General features: G+C 38.4%; 1 protein-coding gene across 5 annotated transcripts in view; it reads right to left on the reverse strand.

The window, feature by feature from the left end:
• GREB1L (growth regulation by estrogen in breast cancer 1 like) overlaps positions 1–25,906 on the reverse strand; it is a 244,929-nt gene that overhangs the window by 98,678 nt on the left and 120,345 nt on the right. For all 5 annotated transcript variants that reach the window (XM_018039524.1, XM_018039523.1, XM_018039522.1 and 2 more), the window contains exons 2-4: positions 20,697–20,804; positions 10,120–10,279; positions 9,712–9,909 (exon numbers count right to left, since the gene is read on the reverse strand). In XM_018039524.1, the coding sequence (XP_017895013.1) occupies positions 9,712–9,909; positions 10,120–10,276 (355 nt within the window). In that variant the 5' untranslated portion in view covers positions 10,277–10,279; positions 20,697–20,804. The remainder of the gene's footprint in view (positions 1–9,711; positions 9,910–10,119; positions 10,280–20,696; positions 20,805–25,906) is intronic.

A 25,906-nucleotide genomic window follows, 5' to 3' on the forward strand; every position in this document is an offset into this window, starting at 1 on the left:
GAAAGTTGGGAGTTGATGATATGATATGAAAGGCAGTTAAAATTTATGGAGCACTTAACATAAGCCAGGTGGAGTGTTAAGCACTTCAGAGACTTTCTTATTTACAACAATTCTAGCTAGGTATGACTGTATCCCTTTCATACATGGAGAAATTGAGGCTCAGAGAGGTGAGAGTGTTTGTCCAAGCTTACATAATGAGTCCCATAATGTCCAGTGATGTGAGACATGGAAAGTTTGCTATATAAAAACAGGCATAAAATGTATTAGTCAACTTGGAAAAAAAAAAAAAAGGCACTAAGAATAGTTATACTCCAGAGCCAAAACCATGAGGGGTTAACACAAATGTCTTTACCAAATTCTAAAATCCTAACCCTAGGAGGCTAAAATAGAGACTCCCTGGAAGTCAGGTTAAATTAGAACACTGTTGCTGAAGGCACTGGTTCATTCCCTGGTGGGGGAACTAGGATCCCACATGCTATGCAGCCAAAAAAAAACTCCTAAAAGGAGCAGTAAATTTCTTAATCAAAGGAATTATTAATTCATATATAGACAGCAAATCTATCCCTAGTAGGTAGCACCATTATTACAACTTTCTCCAAAGGGCAAAACATAAACACCTTTGCAAAGGATATAGATAATTCTGTGATGAGAGGTTTACGATTACTGATTGATGGAAACAGGAGATTTCTGCTTGAGGAGATTTCTCTGTCACTAAGGAGTAGTACTACAAACTCTCTGAACTTACAGTCACTCCATATTAGAAAAAATACATGTCAGTACCAATCTGCACCAATCTGCATATTATTAAAAAGCAGAGACATCACTTTGCTGACAAAGGTCTGTATACTCAAAGCTATGGTTTTCCAATAGTCATGTACGGATGTGAGAATTGGATTATAAAGAAGGCTGAATGCCAAAGAATCAATACTTTCAAATTGTGGTGCTGGAAAAGACTTTTGAGAGTCACTTGGACAGCAAGGAGATCAAACCAGCCAATCCTAAAGGAAATCAATCCTGAATATTCATTGGAAAAACTGATGCTGAACCTAAAGCTCCAATATTTTGTTCACCTGATGCAAAGAGCCAACTCATTGGAAAAGACCCTGATGCTGGGAAAGATTGAAGGCAAAAGGAGAAGGGGGTGTCGGAGGACGAGATGATTAGATAGCATCACTGACTCAATGAACATGAATTTGAGCAAATTCCAGGAGATAGTGGAGGACAGGGAAGCCTGGAGTGCTGCAGCCAGAGTTGGACATGACTTAGCGACTGAACAAGAAGACAACTTTTAGAACATCAGAGCTATCTGGAATCTCAAGGTCATCTGATACAGGATTTTCCAAAGGGGAGTTATCAAAGTCCTAGGGATTCATAAAGATTCTCCATGATACTGGAGAACTATACATGAAACTAAAATAGATAACATTACCAATTTCTAAAACCTAATAATTATTCTAATAGTCTACCTTTAAAGTAAAATGTTCTAAGGACATTCTATACTATACATGTAGGGATAGTGGAAATCAGATGAGTGAACTCAGTACTCACTTGATTGAAGCCCATATCAATGTGTGGTTTTGATTATCCCACATTTTAAGATTGATTTTTATTATCAGTCACATGTATTGATATGTTGCTTAATATATACCCATAATAAGCTAGTGGTTAATAATGGGAAGCTTAGGGAACATAGATTGTGTTTCACGGACACAATCATTTTACAAATGTGCCTAAGTTACTCTTTGCTAGATATGAAAGTTAGAGTCAACCTCATCCTCACTTATCAAATTACATAAAATACACTTCTAGGGCACCAAAAAAAAAAGCAATGTTAAGGTAAAATTTTAGTGATTATAATACAATTCGGGGCTTCCCCAGTAGCTCAGTGGTAAAGAATCCCTCTGCCAATGCAGGAGATATGGGTTCAATCCCTCGGTCGAGAAGATCCCCTGGAGAAGGAAATGGCAACCCACTTCAGTACTCTTGCCTGGGAAATCCCATGGACAGAGGAGCCCGGCAGGCTACAGTCCCTGGGGTTGCAAAGAGTCAGACAAGACTTGGTAACTAAACAACGACAACAATCCAACTTGGCTTTTTGTGTAAGAAGGAAAAGCCTACTTCTTTCAGCAGCATATTATTTGCAGACAAATTCTGCAAAGAGCAGTCTGAAACTCTTTCCTCACGTGGAGCAAAAATTATAAAAGTAAATTAGAACACCCTGCTGGCTTAACTGGTAAAGAATCCACCTGCAATGCAGGAGACCCTGGTTCGATTCCTGGGACAGGAAGATCCTCTGGAGAAGGGACAGACAGCCTACTCCACTATGCTTGGGCTTCCCTGGTGGCTCAGATGGTAAAGAATCTGCCCACAATGCGGGAGACCTGGGTTCAATCCCTGAGTTGGGAAGATCCCCTGAAGAAGGGAATGGCTACCCACTCCAGTATTCTGGCCTGGAGAATCCCATGGACAGATGAGCCTGGCAGGCTACAGTCTATGGGGTCCCAAAGAGTTGGACATGACTGAGCGAATTTCACTTTTAATCCTAAAATGTAAAAGTTCCAAAGTTTGGGGAATACAAGTGGATCTGGCCTTTTTTTGATGCTGGGAAACATATAAATACACTTGGCTCCCATCCTCTGCCACTCCTCCTACCTGGGGGAAAAAGGGTTAACATTTTATTCTTGAATTTGTCAACAAAATATGCTTTTCCTTACACAACCAGTTTAAAGTAAATTAAACAGTAATTGCTACATGCTCAGTCATATCCAACTATTTATAAACCCATGGACTATAGCCCACCAGGCTCCTCTGTCCATAGAATTTTCCAGGCAAGGATAGTGGAGCACGATGCCATTTCCTCCTCCAGGGGGATCTTTCCAACCCAGGAATCAAACACACATCTCCTGTGTCTTATGCACTGCAGGCGGATTCTTTACCTGCTGACCCATCAGGAAAGCCCTAAACAGCAACTAAAGGATAAAATGTAGACAATTTTTTCTCATGCGTGAATAATATCAAAGAGTAATTAGTATATTGATCTAAAATAAGTATATTCTACTTAAAATTGATTCTTTATCACATGCCATGCAGTGACAGAATTAGTTTTTAAATTCCTAAGGGGTCCAAAAATTATGTACTATTATAGGAGATTTGTGAGTCAAAGATTGGGTAACACTAATCTATCCCTATCTCTAGTTTGTAGACAAGGAAACTGGGACCCATAAAGGTTAAGAAAACAATCCAAGGTCAAATTCCCAGCAACCCAAGAAGTTGGGACCCAGGTCTCTTGACTCCAGGTTAGAGAGTTAATGTCACTGTGACCACAGACTAAAGGTTACTCTGACCACAAGAGCATCCCTGGTCTGACATAGGACACTCTCCTATGGCTTCTCCATTGCCTATCTTTGCTGAGTCTCATCACCTAGCTTTCTAGGCTGAATCCTTGGGGGCACTTGTCAGAGCAGTCCCTGCCAGCCATGGGCTCTGTCAGCATCCACCTATCTCACACCTACTGAAAGTGAATGTGTAGCTCAGTCGTGTCCAACTCTTCGGGACACCATGGACTGTAGCCCACTAGCCTCTCCTCTCCACCGGAATTCTCCAGGTAAGAATACTGGAGTGGGTAGCCATTCCCCTTTCCAGGGAATCTTCCCCACTCAAGGATCAATCCAGGGGTCTCCCACATTGCAGGCAGATTCTTTACTGTCTGAGCCACCAGGGAAGCTGCAGTGAATCCTCAAAAGTTTTGCAAGTCACAAAGGTGCCCCTTTCTAATGAGCTTTCTCAAAGCAATACATTGCAGCCAAAGGGAGATTAAGGGAGGAAAGTACAATTTTAGTTTGGGGCTAAACAGGAATAGCGGAGAAGGCAATGGCACCCCACTCTAGTACTATTGCCTGGAAAATCCCATGGGCGGAGGAGGCTGGTAGGCTGCAGTCCATGGGGTCGCTAAGAGTCGGACACGACTGAGCAACTTCACTTCCACTTTTCACTTTCATGCATTGGAGAAGGAAATGGCAAGCCGCTCTAGCATTCTTGCCTGGAGAATCCCAGGGACGGTGGAGCCTGATGGGCTGCTGTCTATGGAGTTGCACAGAGTCAGACACGACTGAAGCGACTTAGCAGCAGCAGCAAACAGGAACAGAGTAGAGAAGACACAGTTTGTGTGCAAAATATCTGAAGAAAGCAGGATTTGCTCTGGAAGAAAGATGATTTTAACGTGATGTCTGTGATATAAGGAAAACTACACAGTCCACTCAAAGTAAGAAGCACTAACAGCTTTCAGCACTTTAGCCTTTAAAGGTTTTCCCATTTATGATATGAGGACACCTAGAGGTGAAAACTTATAATCATTAAATAATGACTGGATTCTAGGAGAAAAATTTTTCTCATAGGAGGAAGCAAACCTCTTCCTTTAATTTTTTTTTTTTTTTTCAAAAAGTGCCTGTGGGTTTCCTTGGTGGTCCAGTGGTTAAGAATCTACTTTGCATTGCAAGGGACACCAGTTTGATCCCTGGTCAGGGAAGATCCCACATGCCAAGGGGCAACTAAGCCTGTGAGCCACAATCGCTGAACCCTCGCCCCCTAGAGTCCGTGATCCACAACAAGAGAAGTCACAGCAATGAGAACCCCAGGCACCACAACTAGAGAGTAGCCCTGAGCACCACAATAAAGTCCACGTGAAGCAACAAGGACTCAGTGCAGCCAAAACTTTAAAATAATGAATAAAAATGAAAAATAAACAACTGCTTGTTACAGTGAAAAGAGAAATTTTCCTCTTTTGTGTTTAAAAAAAAAGACTCATAATGATGGCAGCATATAAAAGGGAAACAAGAACGAACTGAAATTGCTACCAAGGGCTAAAACTGGAAAAAGTTAAGCAAGATAATAAAATAGTATTGGATTATAACCCCCAAATAAAATAAATATTCATGAATGAATATAAACAAATGACTGTGTAAATTAATAAACGAGGGAAAAGAGACAAACTTCCACACAGTAGAATTCCAAATAATTTATGTAGCTACTCTGCCCTCAAGGATGTGCAGCCTCACTCCCCATTCCTTAAAAAGCGTAGGCTGAGTATAGGGACTTTCTTTGACAGTATGAAGGGGGAGTGCAGCAGGGATGGGATACTCATGGGGAATGGAGATAACACTATCTCAGCCAGGTGATTAAGGTCAACATCACCACCCATAAATCATCTGAAAGTATGTGCCCTTGATACAGTAAGATGAAAATGACACTTTATCTCTGTGATCATTCTTCACCAAACCCATATATAACCCCAGTCTCATCAGGAGAAAAACATCAAATTCCAACAGAAGGTCTAGAATACACTTGATCTATAATCTCTGAAACTATCAGGATCATCAAAAACAAAGGAAGTCTGAGGAACTGTCACAGCCAAGAGGAGTCTAAGGAGACACAACAGCTACATCTAATGTATTAACAGTACCCCTGACCAGTTCTATTGATCAAACTAGATAGCAAATTAAAAAGCAGAGACGTTACTTTGCCAACAAAGGCCCATCTAGTCAAAGCTATGGTTTTTCCAGTAGTCATGTATGGATGTGAGAGTTGGCCATAAAGAAAGCTGAGCGCCAAAGAATTGATGGTTTAGAACTGTGGTGTTGGAGAAGACTCTTGAGAGTCCCTTGGACTGCAAGGAGATCCAACCAGTCCATCCTACAGGAAATCAGTCCTGAATGTTCATTAGAAGACTGATGCTGAAGCTGAAACTCCAATACTTTGGCCACCTGATGTGAAGAACCGACTTATGTGAAAAGACCCTGATGCTGGGAAAGAATGACGGCAGGAGGGAGGAGAAGGAGACAACAGAGGATGAGATGGTTGAATGGTATCACTGACTTGATGGACATGAGTTTGAGTAAATTCCAGGAGTTGGTGATGGACAGGGAGGCCTGGTGTGCTGCAGTCCATGGGGTCGAAAAGAGTGGGACACAACTGAGCAACTGAACTAAACTGAAGACCCGTTCTGGATATTCCCTGGCAGCTCAAACAATAAAGAGCCTGCCTGTAATACAGGAGAAGGCAATGGCAACCCACTCCAGTACTCTTGCCTGGAAAATCCCATGGACGGAGAAGCCTGGTAGGCTGCAGTCCATGGGGTCGCTGGGAGTCGGACACGACTGAGCGACTTCACTTTCCCTTTTCACTTTCATGCACTGGAGAAGGAAATGGCAACCCACTCCAGTGTTCTTGCCTAGAGAATCCCAGGGACGGGGGAGCCTGGTGGGCTGCTGTCTATGGGGTCATACAGAGTCAGACACGACTAAAGTGACTTAGCAGCTATAATATAGGAGACCAGGGTTCGATCCCTGGGTTGGGAAGAGCCCCTGGAGAAAGAAATGGCTCCCTAGTCTTTTTGCCTGAAGAATCCCATGGACAGAGGAGCCTTGCAAGCTACGGTCCAGAGGGTTGCAAAGAGTCAGACATGACTGAGCGAACACTTTCAGATGGGTTCTGGAATAGAAAGAGGACAACAGGTAGAAACTAAAGAATCCAAATAAACTATGGACTTTAGTCAGCACTAAAATTACTAATAATGTAACATGTTCACAATAGGGCAAACTGTGGGGACATACAGAAACTCTGTAGTGTTTTCTCAATTTTTCTGTAAATCGAGAATGGCATTCTAACATGTATACTATCATGTAAGAATTGAATCGCCAGTCTATGGCTGACGCAGGATACAGCATGCTTGGGGCTAGTGCATGGGGATGACCCACAGAGATGTTATGGGGAGGGAGGTGGGAGGGGGGGTTCATGTTTGGGAACACATGTAAGAATTAAAGATTTTAAAATTAAAAAAATAAAAAACTAAAATGCAAAATAAATAAATAAAACTGTCCTTAAAAAAAATTAAGTCTAATAAGGAATAGATCTGTGGTTGCCAAGGAGCAGAGGAGTAACGTTGGGAGCTGGAGTTAGCAGGTGCAAACTAGCATGTAGAGAATGGATAAACAACATCCTACTGTATAGCACAGGAAAGTATATTCAATATCCTGTGATACATCATAATTGAAAAGAATACAAAAAAGAATGTGTTTATATGTATAACTGAATCACTTTGCTATACAGCAGAAAGTAACACAACATTGTAAATGAACTAAATTTTTTTTAAGTTCACTTTTTAAATGTCCTACTTTGTCTTTTTGCCTTTCAGTTAATCACCAACACAAGACTATAGGCAATTTAATTAAGAGGAAATAGGTGAGGAAATGAAGGCAAGGGTGAGTCCAGGGAAAGAGTCAGGAAGAAAGAAATCAATCCAAAGCCAGAAAAGATTTCAAAATCAAAGAAAAGTTCCTCAGTTTACTTCATAGTTACTTTGAGAAGACGCTCACAAGAGTCGGGACTGTTTCCTACAAATCTTCATTCTTGGGACTCAGATCAGCTAATTATATACAAAATATATCATCAGGGACCCCCAATTAAGAAAAATGTATATTATGCAAAGGGAAATATTTAATTTAGCTTTTTTAAAAAAAGACTGAAAATAAGCTCTGTGCATCTGTACAGAAGTAGCTAAAGAATCTACGAAATCTGATTCTATTTCAAGACTTATAGGATCTAAATATCTGGAATAGCAGATAGCTCTATTTCTTCACTATTTGAAATATGTCAGAATATTAATATAATAAATATTGTTCAGTCACTCAGTCGTGTTCAACTCTTTGTGACCCCATGAACTGCAGCACGCCAGGCTTCCCTGTCCTTTGCCATCTCCCAGAGTTTGGTCAAATTCATATCCACTGAGTTGGTGATGCCATCCATCCAACCATCTCGTCCTCATTAAATCTCAATTAAAACGTCAAATAAAATGGAGAAACCTTAATACTCCCCTCTAGGGTAATTTTAAATTTCATCTGGACTAATCTTGAAAAAAAGATAGGATTTTTCTTTTAGAAGGGGATCTGGGGGGAAATACCCTAAGGATGGTGTAAGCCTGATTACTGTACACAAGGAAAGAAAGATACGGAATGGGGCACAAACATAACAATTTCTTGGACACACTTGCCCCTAAATAATTTCATTTTCTAAAAGTAATACTGACATGCTGCCTTAAAACCAAGACTCTTGCAGCAAATGATTTTAATTTTAAAGGAGTCCTAGTACAGAGCACTTCTTTGCAAACCTCATCTGCATTTTCCTTAAGAAATCAGCCAAGGTTTTCACTTCACAGAACCAGGATTTGCATTCTCCAATTACCTCCAACTTGAAGGTTACAGAGTAATCTAAGTGGGGGAGGGGAAAGTTTACTGAAACAGCTGTAAACACAAACTCAAGTAATCAAAGCCGTATTTGGAGGCTTAAAATTTGGTGGCCCTTTACCCCTTTAGACAATCAACTGCTTCCCAGTGGGGTAGAAACCTACTAATAATTTACATAAGAAATTAGCAGCCAAAATTTACATCTGAATGGCAAACCCCAGAAGCCCATCAGGTGTTAAGTATCTGCTTATCTAAATTGCCTCTAAAAATAGCTTTACCTTCCTGTGAGTCTTAGGTAAATAGAAGATTTCCCATGAAGGGAAGCTGGTCTGCTGACACAAACCCAGGTACTATATTGCCCTATTCCACTGTCAATTTCATTAGGAAAATGTCAGGGCTGTTCTGCCTTTGAGTGAGAGGACTCTTAGAACTGCCTTACAATGAACCACACTGAAAGAGCTGTGGACCAACTATAAACTATCAAGAGTGTGTGCTCAGCCATGTCCGAACTCTACAGCCCCATGGACTGTAGCCCACCAGGTACTCTGTCCAGGGAATTTTCCAGTCAAGAATATTGACTGGTTGCCATTTCCTTCTCAAGGGGGTCTCCCCCACCCAGGGGTCAAACCCACGTCTCTTGCGTCTCCTGCATTGGCAGGTGGATTCTTTACCACAACCAGATTATGAACTAATTAGAAATCAGGCTGGAATAGCCAGGAAGCAGGACCATATACCGTTAATGGAGGGGAGAGAGTATAATTTGTTATGTGATCAAAAACATGAAATACTGAAAATGTTTAAGTAGGATTTTCTTTTTTTAAAGTGTGGTTAAAAGCCTTTGTAGAAGAGGAGGCTGACAAGATAAATAAAATGGGATGATAAAAACATGTTCATTTTAATCTTCTATTGATAACAATATACTGGATGAATGTTCAAAATACATGGAAAAGGTATATATTAAAACATATGATATCTCTGTTGTTGTTTTAAGAGTGGAACAGAAAGAAGTAGAGACATCACTTTCGAGCAGCATTCTTGCAGGAAGTTCGTGAGGCATTGAAACAGTCCTGAGCTGGGTCTAGGCTTGTGTTTGCCACATACCATGTCAGAGAAGTCATTCAATGGCTGTGTCTCTCCGTCTCTTGATCTATAAGATGGGGTGATAGTGCTTGTCTTTCTTAATAGACACCTGCTATGAAGTCACAGGAAACGGCAACCCACTCCAGTATTCTTGCCTGGAGAATCCCATGGACAGAGAAGCTTGGTGGGCTACAGTCCATGGGATTGCAAAGAGTCGGACACGACTGTGCGACTTCACTCACTCATGAAGTCACAGGCAGCAATGGGAGTGAAAGCATGGTCACTCCTCATTCCTTTCTCTAATTACTGGTTTCCAGCCTTAAGCAGCCAATCAACGATTAGAAACTAGCCCAGACAATATTAAAGGAACTGAAAAATAAAAAAGGAAACCCACCATCTGTAGTGCAAGACCCTTCAGGGGCAGGTTTCTGTGAATAGGGAATTGGTGGGCTATTTGAATCTGACATATCTTCATCATCTTCATCATCTTCCATTTCATTTACTGTGAGGTTGTTAGAAAAATCCAGGCTTCCATTTTGGGTGTATCGGTGTACCAAGTCTTTATCCAGATCCTCCACCTTGGGTTTTACATCTGGGAAAGCAAATAAATCATAGCTAATTTAATAAAAAGATGCATATGGGGAGATAGCCAAAAGAAAAATTCATAGTTCTGAAAAGATATCTGAGGACAGGAAGACAGGCATTGGCTAACATTTAACCCACATATTTCAGAGATCCCCAGATCTAGAATTCCCACTTCTTTTAAAAGGCATGTAGAAATGTGTGGGATTGAGAAACTTACCTGCAGAGGAGAAAGGATGCTGGTCAGGATCCAGGTACAGCTGGGAAAAAATTGGTCGTGGTACCACACTACTACATCTCAGAGAGGCTTCAATGGAGTTGTGGAGAGCTTCTTCAAATCGAGCAGATTTCAGTTGCCCAGCATATGAATTCCCCATGGTCTATACCACCCCCCCGAAAGAAGAAGAAAAAGGAGAAAGTTGACATTAGTAAAGAGTTATATGTATGCAAGGTACACATAGAGCTGATATAAACTATACCCACATATCCTGTTACAATAGAAACTATATGAACTACACATTTCTTGAGATAACTTATCAGTTTATCTATTCTATCACTTTTGCTTCTTATCTTCAGAGTCCAAAGGGGCTTTCAAAAAGTCCCTTTAAGGGATCATGTGTCTAAGGATCAAACCACAATAAGTGCTTTAAGCGAAGTTTCTCCAACTAGGAAATCAAGATTGACCTGTCAATCATGAAGCCCAGCACAGTGACAAGGGGGCCACACCTTCTGCTTAAACTGGTGAGTGGTGGACTGCCATAACCCAAAGGAATACTATCAGTGGTTTCAGAAGAAATATCAAATTACTTCTCTCTCTACTAAGATTTTATTACCCTAGGAGGATTCTTCTCTGAAAAAGAAAAAAAAAAATGAAAGCTTTGTGATAATATATTTAATTGATGAATTCCTAAAAGCAAGATTTGAGCCTTTTAAAATTCAAAGAACTCATTCATGTATTATTAGTATTTATTTGAAAAACAATGCTGTTTCTTTTGCTTAGTTTGAATCACAGTCTTATTTGGGACCTCAGAAAAGCATGGAATAAGAAGTTTTGATGCAATCGCCTTTACTTCTCATCAATAGTTACAAAAATTTCCATATATCTGAATAATAACCAAATTTATTGGGTGCTAATGCTAATGATTGGTCAAGGACCCCAAGACCTCTTCTGGGTTCTATGAGGTCAAAAGTCTTTTCAAACTATTATTAGGATATTATTTGCCTTTTCATTCTCATTCTCTCAAACATTTACAGTGGAACTTTCTAGAGGCTATTTCATGAGTGACACCACAACAGATTGAAGGCAGAAGCTGACAGACTACTCTTTCTACTAACTTGTTTTGGGGGAAATACATTTATTTTCCATGTATAATGGGTTTATTGTTAACTTTTAAAATTATTAAGTATTTTGAAATTTTCTCAGCTTTAATTTCTAATAAATATAATACACGTAAACAAAATTCAATTGTTTTTAAGAGTGTAAAGAGGTAATGAGATGAAAAGTCTGCAAAATGTTGGGCTAGAGAATATACCAGGTACTTCCTAAAAATTATTTTATTTAATCCTCAGTATTCCAGTGGTCATGTATGAATGTGAGAGTTGGACTGTGAAGAAAGCTGACCGTTGAAGAATTGATGCTTTTGAACTGTGGTGTTGGAGAAAACTCTTGAGAGTCCCTTGGACTGCAAGGAGATCCAACCAGTCCATTCTGAAGGAGATCAGCCCTGGGATTTCTTTGGAGGGAATGATGCTGAAGCTGAAACTCCAGTACTTTGGCCACCTCAAGCGAAGAGTTGACTCATTGGAAAAGACTCTGATGCTGGGAGGGATTGGGGGCAGGAGGAGAAGGGGACGACAGAGGATGAGATGGCTGGATGGCATCACTGACTCAATGGACGCGAGTCTGAGTGAACCCCGGGAGTTGGTGATGGACAGGGAAGCCTGGCGTGCTGCGATTCATGGGGTCACAAAGAGTCGGACACGACTGAGCAACTGAACTGAACTGATTCTGAAGTAAGGCTTCCCAGGTGATGCTTGTGGTAAAGAATCCATCCGCCAATGCAGGAGACGCAAGATATGTGCATTTGATCCCTGGGTTGGGACGCTTCACTAGAGGAGGAAAGCGCAATGCACTCCAGTATTCTTGCCTGGGAAATCCCATGGACAGAGGAGTTTGGTGGGGCTAGAGTTCATGGGATAGCAAAGAGTTGGACATGACTGAGCAATTAAGCACACACATATATATCAAATAATTATACTATATACCTAAAACTAATGCAATGTTAGATATCAACTATATCTCAGTAAAACTAGAAAAAATAAATTACTAGGCTTTTCTTATGATAAGTACATGTGCCAAAGTATATATATAATGCTCAAAGTTGTAAGTTGAAGAAAATCAACAAAGCCTCTCAAATGAAATTTTCCTGAAATACCAAGGGTTTTTTTTTAAGGTTTCAGGAGTAGTATTATGATATTCTTAAAGAATTAAGTTTACAGATTTTAGAATTAAAACATGAAATTTTAATTTTAATTTCATGTTTTCTATCTTCTGTAACAATTTGAAGATAGGATTCAAACAGGAAGTACTAAAATATATGAATCAGGTAATCAAAAACCAAGGTTTTGTTCAAACTTGTAAAACCCTACTGGAACAAGTATAAACATTCAATTTTTCTACAGCAATTTATTTTTTCACCAGAACCACACACAATCAAAACAGAGTGGAGGTTGGTAGAGAAATACACCATGTCACTAATATATGCGTCTAAGTCAAAATCCAATGGCCATCTGACCTTTCTTCCTCCCTGAAGGGAGAAAAATATGAGGAACTAGCATGGTTATTCATGGGATTTCTTACTGCGGAAAACAATAGAATAACTTCAAAGGTGGACCTTTAGCCTTTCTCCAGAGCACCAAATGCCTGAAAATCTTGCCTCTTCTTAATCTATTACCTGCTCAACAAGTTATCTTCCTTTCATCACTGAAAACCTACATTCTCCAAGGGACCTTTTTAGTTGAATAAAGAAGTACTCAACTATACATGGAAGATAACATAATCTTAATCCCTTCAATTTATACATAGTTTAAGGAGTAATATGATAGATATGGCAAATAAATATTGTGCTGGTTAAACTATTAAATCAATATAAATAGGGGTGATCCAGTTTCACCATCATAGAAGATACACAGAATATAGCAGCATAACCCTGGGAAATGCTCAGATGAAGACAACAGTAAGTTCTCATGGAACAGCCTTGGGAGAGCAAAAAGAAGGGGCTGACTATTCCAGATGAAAACATAACCAGGCAGTTTTAAAAATGATAATTTATAAGGTGAAGAATGACAAAACTGACCCCAAACTTCTTTGGTGCTAAGTGTCAAGTTCTTCACTGACAGTTCAGTTCTACCCAAAGAAGGGCAGAGGTCAAAAGAAGAATTTTTAATGCAATGTATTCTTAATATCTTGGAGAAAAAAATGGCAACCCACTCCAGTATTCTTGTTTAGAAAATCCCATGGACAGAGGAGCCTGGTGGGCTAGAGTTCATGGGGTTGTAAAGACTCAGACACAACTGAGCAAATTTGCATTCTTAATATCATATGCTGTACATAATATTTAGGGTCACTGAAATCACTGGCCTTATCCACCTAGACTACTAAATCTCTTCCTCTGAATCTCAAAGAGCCCCCAGGCATAACATCCCATTGAAAGTGAAGAAATTGTAGTCATTTCAGTTATGTCCGACTCTTTGCGACCCCATGGACTGTAGCCCACCAGGCTCCTCTGTCCATAGAATTCCCCAGGCAAGAATACTAGAGTGGGTAGCCATTCCCTTCTCCAGGGGATCATCCCAACCCAGGGATCCAACATGGGTCTCCCACACTGCAGGCAGATTCTTTACTGAGACATCAGGGAAGCCCAACATCCCACTGAAAGTCAGTGTAAATAAATCTAACTTCAGGTCAGAAAATGGAGAAATACTTTTTAGAATCAGTTGTTGAATGAAATACAAGAAGAACAGACTGTGACTTCCGTACAAAGGCACATATTTTATGTCTCTGGCTGTCACTGGCTGTGAGACTGCACTATATTGCTTTCCCATGTTTCCTTTTACTGTTGTGAAATTACACAGGGAAAACTATATTAATTGTCTTGGCATAGCACCACAGACCTCTGAGATGCGAACAGGCACTCTTGGGGTAATCTCTAAAAAAGATATGGTACCCTATATGAGCTCTTTCAGCACCATAATTAATTGCTAAAAATGCAAGTGGGATCAAGCGCAAACCATCAGGACAGTGTAGTTTGGTGTCTTTCTACTCTTCCTTTACCCCTTCTCTACAGAAGGACAGGGGCTTCCCATGTCCAAAAGTGGTAAAGAATCTGCCTGCCAATTAGGAGACACAGGTTCAGTCCCTGGGTTGGGAAGATCCCCTGGAGAAGGAAATGGCAACCAGGCCAGTATTCTTGCCTGGGAAATCCCATGGACAGAGGAGACTGGCGGGTTACAGTCCATGGAGTGGCAAAGAGTTGGATATGACTGAAGTAACTAAGCATGCATGCACGTCATTATTAGTATCACAGGGAATGGTCATAGTGGTGGTCTTGGTGGTGATGGTAGTAGCAGTAATTGTCATCATTGTCATTGTCAAGAAATCTGAAAGAAAACATTCTTTGTCAAACCACGATAATAACAGTAACATAGGGGAACTTAGCAACCACCAGGAAAATACAATTACTGCCTCCATTTTTAGGAGAACCAAGGTCTAGAGAAGTTCAGGAACTTGCCCAAGGTGATACTATGAGGAAAAGGCCAAGACAGGAGTGGAATCTAATCAGTTTGTCTATGGCAGCAGACGTCTTAGGTTATCTAATCACATATGCCATTCTGTAGTTAAAACACCTACAATAATGACCCAATTGGGAAAAATGCATATTATGTAAATGCCTCCGAAATTGTGAAGCCAAGCCAAAATAAAAATCAAGGAAAAAGAGCTTTGTTTGCTGATTTTTCCTTGTCTACCCATCTGCTCAGATGCTCATTCATGTCCGACTCTTTGCAACCTTACAGACCATAGCCCACCAGGCTCCTCTGCCCATGGAATCCTCCTGGCAACAATACTGGAGTTGTGTGCCATTTCCTTCTTCAGGGAATCTTCCCAACCCAAGGATCGCACCTGAGTCTCTTACGGCTCCTGCACTGGCAGGTGGATTTTTTTTTTAACAATAGTGCATCTATATATTCCGGGGCTGCAAAACAAGGCTGAAATGTGAGTTTTAATGTTGGATACCAGACAAACAGTCACAAAGACAAGCAACAATTTAAAAAATTGAAGCAAAATAAAAACACCACTTCTCCCCTCAATGAAAAAACCCAAACCTTACTGTAAATGTGAGATGAAAGATAGATATGAACAGAGAGTAAAGTACTTCACAAAGAATAACAGAATTGCCCTCGGTGTCTTTAGGGGTTTGGTTCTAGGACTCTGGTGGAGACCAGTATCCACGGATGCCTGAGTCCCTTACATAAAAACACTAGTACAGCCTTCTGAACCAATGATCAAGTTTAATATCACTTGTTTTAGTATCAAAAGTGAGGCAATGAGACACTGTGGGCCTCCCCATGGGAAACAGCATGAAGCAAACAGAAACCACCTAGGACTTATTCCTGCCAAAGCGGGTAAGGAATGTAGTCAAAGTCTAACTTCCATTTATGGGATGAAGGACTAAGTTAAATGAAACCACATGGAAACAAGCAGATTCAGAAAGAGGGACAAGTAGAGCAACAATCCAGTTTCTGAAAGGAGCCAAGGTTATCTAGTTTGTAAGTGATGGAACTAGAATTCAAATGTTTACTCAAAAGCCTGTTTTTTTCCCCTGCTAAACCAAGCTATCTGAAGTAGAAAAAAACGTGAGTGAAAACGATACATTCTGTTTGTGTGTACTTGTTTTTGATTCGAATTTTTTTTTAGGCACAATTCATTGACTGTGTGCCAGGCATAGTACTAAATAGCTTCGAATAACTTATGAGTTGTTACTTATCTTGTTCTTTATAGATGTTGTCACCTACTTTCCAAAGTTTAACAATCATCCACACAGCCAGATAGCATTTATAAAAATCCTACTATTGAAGTAGTTTAGCACACAGGGTCTGGAGTAACATGGTCTTAATTCAAATCCTGCACCCACTACCCTGTATGATACTGGGCAAGTTACTTAATCTCTCATCTGTAAAATGGGGCAATACAATCAGTATCATAGACTTCTGTGAGAATACATAAGATTTTATGTTTTTAGAATAGTGCCTGGCACAAAATAAATGTGCAGAAAATTTTAGAAGTACTGTGTAGTGTTTTCTTCTTTTTGTAAGCTTGGTGCTATGTTGAGTATACTAAGAAAAGTTGAGATGTATCTCCTTGTATATTTTGGAGGCAGTGTTCTAGTAACAAATGACCACCAATGTAAAAGTTGCAAAAACCGGTATTTGGTGATATATACAATTCACTTATTAAACTTTACAATCATATATACACATCATTATTGCCTCTTACACCTATCAGATTCTTTGGCTCCATATAAAATATTTTTGTTTAAGGCATTACTGTTTAATGTCCGTTAACACACCCTTGCTCTGTTAAACATATTCACTGATGAGAGAGATACTATGTGATTATCGGACTAAGAAATCAAACATGGTTCTTGCAAGTTCTCAAAGAGTCTATAATTCAAAATTAAAAACAAGCATATAGTTACAGTTATTTTATGCTCTTTTCTCATTTTATGTATTCTTTTAAATTGATATTTGTTGCTCTAGTATCTGACTTTCCCATTATACTGCAACTACTTGGGGCAAAACATTGTATTTACAACCAGAGTTGAATTTAAACAAAAATGAATACATTGAGCTTTTTTGTGTCTTACTCAATTATACAGTAAACAGGTTTGAAGAGATATTATGTCTTGTCAAGCACATTCCAAAAAAGGCACAAAATTTATGATGCATTCAAAACAAAAGTGTTCTATTTCATTTTTAGTCATTCTCCTTGCTGAAAATCTTTAGAAAATGCAAACAAATTAAAAGACAAAATTTTGAGCCTCCTTTAATAGTTCTGTACATTTAAACCTGGGTGACTCTCCTTGGGCAGTTTCTGAAGCCAAAATTATTTTAAGTACTGAAATAAAAACCTAGCCCTAGTTACTTTATTCTAAGATTAACTGTTTTTAACCAATATACTTAGGGATATGTAATATGTCCTGAATTGCCATAGAAATGCTTATTGTTCTATGTGAACTAATTTCATAATGATTATATAAAAGCTGTCATAATTAAAAGATAAGGGATAATGCTATCTTTTCCTTTCTGACAGGGAGTTACATGTTACTACTGGAAATTTTTACTTTCTTCCTCGGAATACCAGAAATTCTTCTGTAAAATAAACACATCTCGTCAAGACCCTCTGGAACTAGTATAATTACCAGAGGCAATTGCTGTGTCAGATCAAAGAAACGAAACAATAACAGGCAACGTGTGACCTCTACCATGTCGCCAGAGACCAATTTTTCAACAGGCAGAAGAGTCAATAATCCAGAACAGAAAACATTAAATAACCAGAAATGCTTCCAAAGTGTGGCTTAGCACATCCATCAAGGCTGCCACATTCAGAGAGTTCTGAGTCTCTGTGGTTTCTGAGGACAAACTTCTGGGGATTTATCATAACAGTCATTAAAATCTACATAAAGCACCAGAGGCAAAAACCAATTTCCCAAGTGCAGTGTTGAATTTCAAAAGATATTACAATAATTTTCCAAAGGTCATAGGATGCTTTAACCAGTAGAGTGGGAAGAACACAGATGATTCAATAATTTCCATATAACATTCACCTTATTTTTCTTTATTTACCTGCCCCCATTCTGTTTGGAAAGCAGGCAAAGAACATTAACCAGATAAATATAATTAGTAAGAATACCTTAAAGACTTCTGCAGGTTTTTTGTTTTGTTTTGGTAATACTGGGTCACTAAATCCAAAAACAGGGCTTTGGTATCCTTTGTAATGTATGTAGTTGACTGATAAGAATCATAAGGGTACAAAGAGGGGTAAAGAAATTCTCATTCATGTAATGATAGAAATACACTTAAAAATGCACTTTTAAAAAGCACCACGAATAAAACTGTGCCTTAGTAAAGCAAAATCTGATTGATTTTCTTAGCCGCCACTGCAATGTCTTCTTTCAAAATCAGATGTGAATGAGGGACTGAACACACACGTATCTGAATTGTTTAACTTGCAAACACTCATTCTACTGGTGATTTAGAGACTAATAAAAGGAGGGCTTAGCATAAAGGAAAAAGCACTGGCTATGCAAAGCCACTGTGAACAACATTCAGTTCTTGTATAGACGCATTACTCTTGCTTCCTTCATCTTTCCACTGTCATTTGCCCTATCTTTCCATCTTCTTATCTTATTAACATTGTTAATTCTATTTGTCAGTTTTGCCACAATTTCAGCTACTTAAAACAGCTGTGGGTTTTCTCTAGGCAATTATCAGTCACTACACTTAGGTTTCTAAATTAGTTGTTGAAAGGCACTTTAACCTTGGGAAAATAGACACAGAGCACGCTGCCTCATTAAGCCTTACGTTTATGTGCGTGTGGCTTTAAAACGAAAACTTATTTTAAAGCATTAAAAAATCACACACACAAGTAATTCAAACTTATTGTAAAGTTATCAATGAGCAAGAAAATGCTTAACAAAGCCTATTCTGTACTATCCATCACTTTATCTTTTCCCCTTTACAATACAGATGGCAATACACACACTCTATGTCTATGTACATGTATAGAGTATATAAACTGGGACATCAAAATATTGCCAAATTCCTCTTTTACTACCTGTCTGCCAGGTGGCAACACCTGTGGAAAGTCTCCACAATCATGTAAGTGGTATCTTGAGGCCATGGCAAAGAAAGTTCTTCCCACATGCAGATTTCCACCCCACCACTCCACTCCCGCCTCCTCTTTCTCCATTTCCCTCCAAAGAGAAAATTCTGTATTCGCGTTTCTTCTTCTCCCCTCTTGACTCTTACTACCACCACAAAATGTGGTTTTCTCCTTACTACCACAAAATGTACCAGAAGCACAGTCAGGGAGAAACCCCACGCTTAAGGTTATTCATTGGCTGATACCCATTTCTATGAAATACAACTAAATTCAAAACAAAAAAATTCTGTAATCCAAAAATAAATGATACTTCATGAGCCGTTTATTCCTTTTATGTTAAAATAAACTCAAAGAACTTTCCAGAGTTAACTTTTGGTGTTTTTAAAGGTTTATACTATTCTGCTTTGGGGTCAGTCAAAAGCTTGTTAGAATGATTTTAAAATTAATGTAAACTAATTGCTTACCCACCTCTCCCCACCCCCAACTCCTGCCACTTTCTGCTCCAAGGAAAAGGTGATATTTCAACAGTGTAAAATTCTTCACTGAGAGACAAACATTAAAATGATAAACATTTTGGAAAGCAAAGTACACTTCAAACCCTAACTGTTCTTTCAGACCTATATTGACTCATAGTCGTTGCCAACATTTGGTAAGGATTATCCTTCCATTAGGCAAAAGCAAGCATTCCTTAGATAAATCAGGAGTTTTTGCCATGAGACTCATAAAACCTTTTCACAACACAAGATTTTCAAGAGAATCCTTGAAGGTTTTAGGAGCCTGCTCCTTTTACTCAGTAACAAAATACACCCCATGGTGTCTCACTGACCCCACTCAGCTGTCCTTTGACCTCTTCAATTGTTGAAGCCTAACTCCAGGGCCCACAGAATTTGCCTCCCATATCAAAAAGGCGAATGAGGCTTCCTCCTAGCACCTGGTGTAACAAAACCCAACCGTGTCTCCCTCTCGCGATCTCCTCCGCTCCCTCGCGGGCCACTTTCCAGATGTCCCAGGCCCAAATGTTAAGCCAATACTAGGTTTCAGGATCTGCGTGGTCACCACGCAGGAACAACAGGAACCGAGCTGAAGTGGCAATGACCCCTCTTGTTCTTTTTGGCCTCAAAAGGATACGACGGGTCATAAAAGAGGAAAAGATCTTTGGCCTCTCTTGGAAATGTCAGGCTATTTAAGTACATTGTAACTTCCAAAAGGAGGGAGCCGGTCTTGGTTATGCCCTGACAGTCAAGAGTTACCTAAGCAGTGTCCCTAAATTCTTAATTCTAAGAGGATTTTTTTATTTTCTTTGACATAGAAGGGGAAAAGGACAGGATCAACTTTCTCCCCTTCCTTGCATTCAAAGGCTTCTAAAAATAGAAACAAAACTTTCATAAAACTTTCAAAACATACATCTCAGGGTATATGATTAAAAAATGTAAATACATGCAGTCACTAGAGGCTGTTTGGTCTTCTCTGCGGAGACCAATAATCTGATGTCTCTCTTGTTAGACAAGTTGAAAGATAAAACCACAATCAACAAAGAACCAAGAGCTGAATTCTTATTGTCTTAATTTAGGTATGCAGGAAATATAACACAGAGGCTGTTGTAAGAAAAAAGAAAAACCTTAAAGCTGAGAAAGTGTTTTGTTTGGGGTTTTTTGGGGGTGTTTTTGGTGGCGAGGATGGGGGAGGGGAGAGGAAAGCAAAGAGGAGAGAAAATAGAAGGAGAGGAGCTCATAGAAATATCTGCTTCATCAGTTTAAGTGCCAAAGACAGAGCTTTATTTATATTCTAAAATGTTCCCCTCCCAAATTTGACCATGAAAGATTTGGATGAGGGGACATATTATAATTGTACAATACCTTGGTTTATTTATTAACATTTTTGAACCATGTTCATGATTTAGTTGGGCTGTCAACACTTCAGGGAGCCTGTTGCCTAGATTTTACTTGATTAAAGCTTTTTTGTACCTGCAAAAACAAAAAATAATATATACATAAAGACATGAACTAATTTCCAAATGCATTATATTCCACAATACATAACTTAAATATTTACAATTCTACAAATATTGCAACTAGAAAATTTATCGGTCTTATACAATTCCATATATATTATAAAGGGCAAATATAATATTCCTCTTTCCCCAAATGATCACTCTTTACATACCTGGAAATAATTCCTTCTTAAGATTTCCCCCTACTAAATGTAATTGGAATAAATCTGTTAAGTCTGCATTTTGGACAGGTGTTACCATAATGCTTAAAGCCCACAGATTATTTTTATTTTTAGGAGAGAAATTGGTGACAGATAATTTCCTTACTCAAAGTTTGAGTTTTATAATTTCTGGTGCTACACCAAAATTTATCTTCTTAATGAAGTATCAAAAATTTAAGACATAACCAATGTTGATTAAAATTATTTTTCAACTTTTTGAATTGAACAGTTTAATAATTTCCAACAAACAAAGCCTGAAAGAATAAAGGCAACTACTGTTTCCCATCCTTTTGATTAGTGTATTCCTAGAAGAAATTAAACTAAATAATTATAATTACATATAACTGGTTGAAAATTACAGTGAACATATTCTTCTGCTAAGTAGATTATAGTAAATATACAAGAAAATATAGTCAGAACCAGAAAATGAAATAAGAACTAATTTTCACTGATTTTTATACGTAACTTAGAAGTGTTTCTATTTTGTTATTATGTCTAAAGAGAAAATAAAAGAGGATTTTTTAAAGAATATACTGGTTTCAATGCATATTTATGGCACTAAAATATGTAAAGTAATATCAATGTATATTTTCTTTAAAAAAAGCTTTCATTTTATTTTCCTTTTAGGACAACTTGAAAGAGAGAAAAGAACCATTTCAGATTTTGAAATAAAAATATCTTACCTCCCTTACAGTCAGAAGAATGTCTTCAGGCAAAAGCACAGTTAAAAATGCAAGACCTGGATGTTCAATCTCATGCATTTCACACCCACCCGTCCACCCACCCACAAGTAGACATCTTTTTGTGAGTCAAGAGTCTTGCTCCCTCCATCCAAACCTAAGATTACCCCATATGGTCAGCAAGGTCAAACTGCATTACTGCCAATGAAACTATATGACTCCACAAGGACCTTAATGATTAAAAAAAAAAAAAAAAAGGTCAGTAATCCAATTCCAGTGGCTTCAGAGTCTAAAATTGCTAATTTTTGGCCACGTGCTGCACACTTCACCTGCTAGTAATGACATTTTTGTATTTTCTTCTAATTACACTCAAAGCTAAGACCTTTGGCCCCGAGCCACAGACCCCTATTCAGGCTGCACACATTCTCTTAAACGACCTGATCCTTTGTTGTCACTCTTCCTCTTTCATCTATTATTTACACCCATAGAGAAGGAAGATACTCCACCATTTGTATAGCTTAAAGCTTCTAATCATCTTAATTTCTTTGCCTTTCAACCTATGGTTTTTTCATAGACGAATGCCAAAAAGTTTGACAAAATCATTTTTTTTCAACCACATACTTTCCCCTCCTTCCCTTTTCTTACTCTTTGCCAACCTCCTTCCTGTCCCTTCTCTACCACAGAAGGTACTCTTGAACAGCCGGCATTCACAAATTTTGACTTTCACCAACAAAACGAATTTCAAATATAATACAAAATCTCCATCTTGCTCTCACAGAGTGATAACAATTATATTTTTCTCCTCAAAGAGCTGATTAAAGTGGAAGTTTACTTTAAATAACTTACTATCTGCTTCAGCCTCCCTAAGGCATGAGCACAGAATTTTCAGAATTCCCCTGCAAAAATGTCAAAGAAGCTTCAATAAACAGTTAGGATGTTAGTTATATAGCTGAAACTTTTCAAACATTTTATTATCTGCAGATGCTCAAATGCTTACAAGAAAGAAAAAAAAAGAGGAAGGAGAGCATAACAAAAAATACATACAAAGAAAATTTTACCAATAAAAGAATTTGTAAATTACTACCACATCCAAACAGCAAAGTCCTTACATAAAACATTCTATATCATTGTAATTTCCCAACATTTTCCCCACACTTAAAAAAATATATATCCAAACACATTTTGAAAATCCAAAGCACAGGACTGTTTACCATGTTGAAGATGTCCCCTTCAGATCACAGCAGCCACCCCGAGACTCTGATTTCCAAGATGTTTATAAAAGGACACACGATCCATCTTTGCTCTCTCTTCCTCTATTGCTCAGCTTACTCTTGATTTCTAGCAGTATTTCCTTGTTGTCTGTCCTCTCTGCAGACCCTAAAACCCCTTGTCTTTTCTTATTTTCACCATTTGCCTCAACCAGCAGTTCACTGGAGACCCATCCATCTTGTAATGCCTAAAGTGACAGATGCTCCCAGGAATGACCACACTGCTGAGTGAACAAAAGATAACATCACCTCTAGGAACTCCAGAGAGAAATACAACTGCAACCTTAAGACAGGGTCTGACTTGACAGACACTGGACCATAAACCTCTTCTAAGCGAGAAAGAAAACAATTGCCACACACACAAAAAAATCTGACACAATCAAAGGCAGAAAAGAGTGATTATTTGTGGATTGCCTTTTCACTCTGCAGCTCACTTTTCCCCCCCTCAACGCTTTTATATTGGGGCAATTCACTTGCCAAGAGGCAAGAGAAGTTCTTGTAGGGGAAAAGCCTTTCCCAGTATCTTCTTTCATTCAACAATATTCAAAGTGAAATTCATTCACAAGTGTGTTTCAGTAAATCTAAGCCTTATGATACAGCATCCTTAAGCCTGACCCACCTTATCTGCATAAAGCAATGTCTAGATTCCAAAATGCTGGCTCAGTGCTACTGCTGTGAAAGGATACACATACTTTGCAAATTAAAAACACATTAGAAATTAAAAAGCAGTGTGACACAATGTCAACAATATGTGTAGCTCATAAAAGAAAGCTCACCATTCATTCATCAGACAACCTCCAACTTGGGTTAAAGAGCCTATTAACAAGAGGATTCTGGGAAAGACTACAGCTCTCTTTTTCAACAAAGAAAAGGTCATATTAACATCTCCCAGCAACGAACTAATGATATGGATGCTGTAGATGCAGGGGACTCTGCTTGATACCATCTAGGTTTGGGGAGGGCAGGCAGGCTGCTTTTCATTTTTAAAAGCATTTAAAATCTTCATGCAGCAAAAGGCAAATTTAAATTCTAACATTTAAATTTAATTTTAAATTTCTAACATTAAATAAATACAATGAAGGGAAATTTTAGAACAGAAAAACAAAAACTGACTTGGAGAGCAATTAAGAACATTGTGATCAATGTCAATTATGAAGATTAACAACCCCTTTTTATAATAGATATCAAGCAACACAGAACTCTGCTGCAGCTAAATGCATTATCATTTTCAAGCAGGGTAAATGATACAAATACCTTTGTTAAATCTAAAATAAAGAGCCAAATGCTCGAGAAAAGTCTGTCAGCCTTATTTCTAAGAAGAAATGTCAGCATTTATAATGTCATTTCTTTAATACAAATATTTTAATTTTTTTTAAAAATTTGCACAAAAATCTTTTAAGTTACACTTCTTTCTCTTTGGAGAAACTAATGACTCATCCCACTTTACTAGAAAAAATAAAATTTAAAAGATATTTTATTTTATCTCTTGCATGTAGAGTATTTGTGGGGTAAAAGAAAACTTTTTAAGTTGACAAATCAACATATCTTTTTCTTTAACATTATCTTATGTCTCTCTTTTTTCCTCAAACACTTCAGTGTATCTGTACAAACAACACAAATATTTCATAAGGTCAGAATTTCCTGATCCTTATTTTAATACTGGAAAAACATATGTATATAAAATAATTAAATGAACACATACAATTAGGTAGATCAATGGGAAAAAGATTAGGTAATTATAGACTGCTTATCAATATGAAAGGACTTGTTCTAATATGGATGATCTTTAACTAGACAGCTTTGTTTAACACACACTGACCCTAAGTTGTCCCCCTAGAACCCTGATCCAAAAACGTCACCTCATTCAACACTCAAATTTTGGCATTAATATCAAGAGAGAGACGTGACCTTGAAATGACAGTTCCATGGCAGAAAGTAAAAAAAGAAGACCCAATTAAAAGACCTACTTTAAGACATAATAGGATCAATACTGCACGCAAGAAAAGTACACCCCCGTGGAAAGTTCTTATTGCCTGATTGATCAAAAACAAAACAAAACTTTTCCTTTTTTCAGGGCCTCTTCCAGATCACAGTCAGTGCCAGAAATCCACACAGGAAAAAAATCCATCAAAATGAAACCCTAAAAGGGCTTACCCTTCACCATCCCATTTGCACTTCAAAACCCTGTAAGGCCTTCAGTTAAACCCCAGGGCTGAACCATTTCAATAATAAGAGAGGTGGCCAGCAGTGATTTATCTCCCATTTGGCCTCTGGACAGAGCTGTAACGTCTAGGAGGCTTCCCTTCCCTGACTCAACCCTCCCCGCTAAGTCTCAACCTTCATTTGTGCAGCTTTGGATCTTCAGTACCTTATAAACAACTCATATGCCCTTTCCAGTCAGATGCAAGAACAGTGTGTAACCCTGGGTTTTCTTGGCAATGCTTTCACAAAACGGAATGCTGTTGTAATAATCAGAGCATTGAAAATACCAGGTTAAATTTCAGGTTCTCTTTGCTGTAATAAGTTGAAGAAGAAAGAAACTTCAACTTAAGCCTTTTTCTTCTCACACATGTTGATTGTTGTCAGAACTTCTTAAACTTTTCCCAATTTATACCTTGATATCCATTACATCTTGGGCTACATCAGCCAACTTCCTGTAGTGATGTTCATGTAAATTTAAATCCTTGCATTGTAAAATATCTTAGCAAATCCAAAAATGTGGAGATTTCACAGGTCACAGACTCCTGGGTCAGAAAGACCTTAAGAACAGATAGCAGACCACTATGACTCAACTGATTTATTCTACACTTGTTATCAAATTTGTACTATAACTGACATCACACACATACAATTTTCCTCTAGTAAAATAAATACCAAACAATGTCAACAGTTATTTAAGTTGAAATA

The sequence above is a fragment of the Capra hircus genome, chromosome 24 (genome assembly GCF_001704415.2).
Source record: "Capra hircus breed San Clemente chromosome 24, ASM170441v1, whole genome shotgun sequence".
Taxonomy (NCBI): domain Eukaryota; kingdom Metazoa; phylum Chordata; class Mammalia; order Artiodactyla; family Bovidae; genus Capra; species Capra hircus.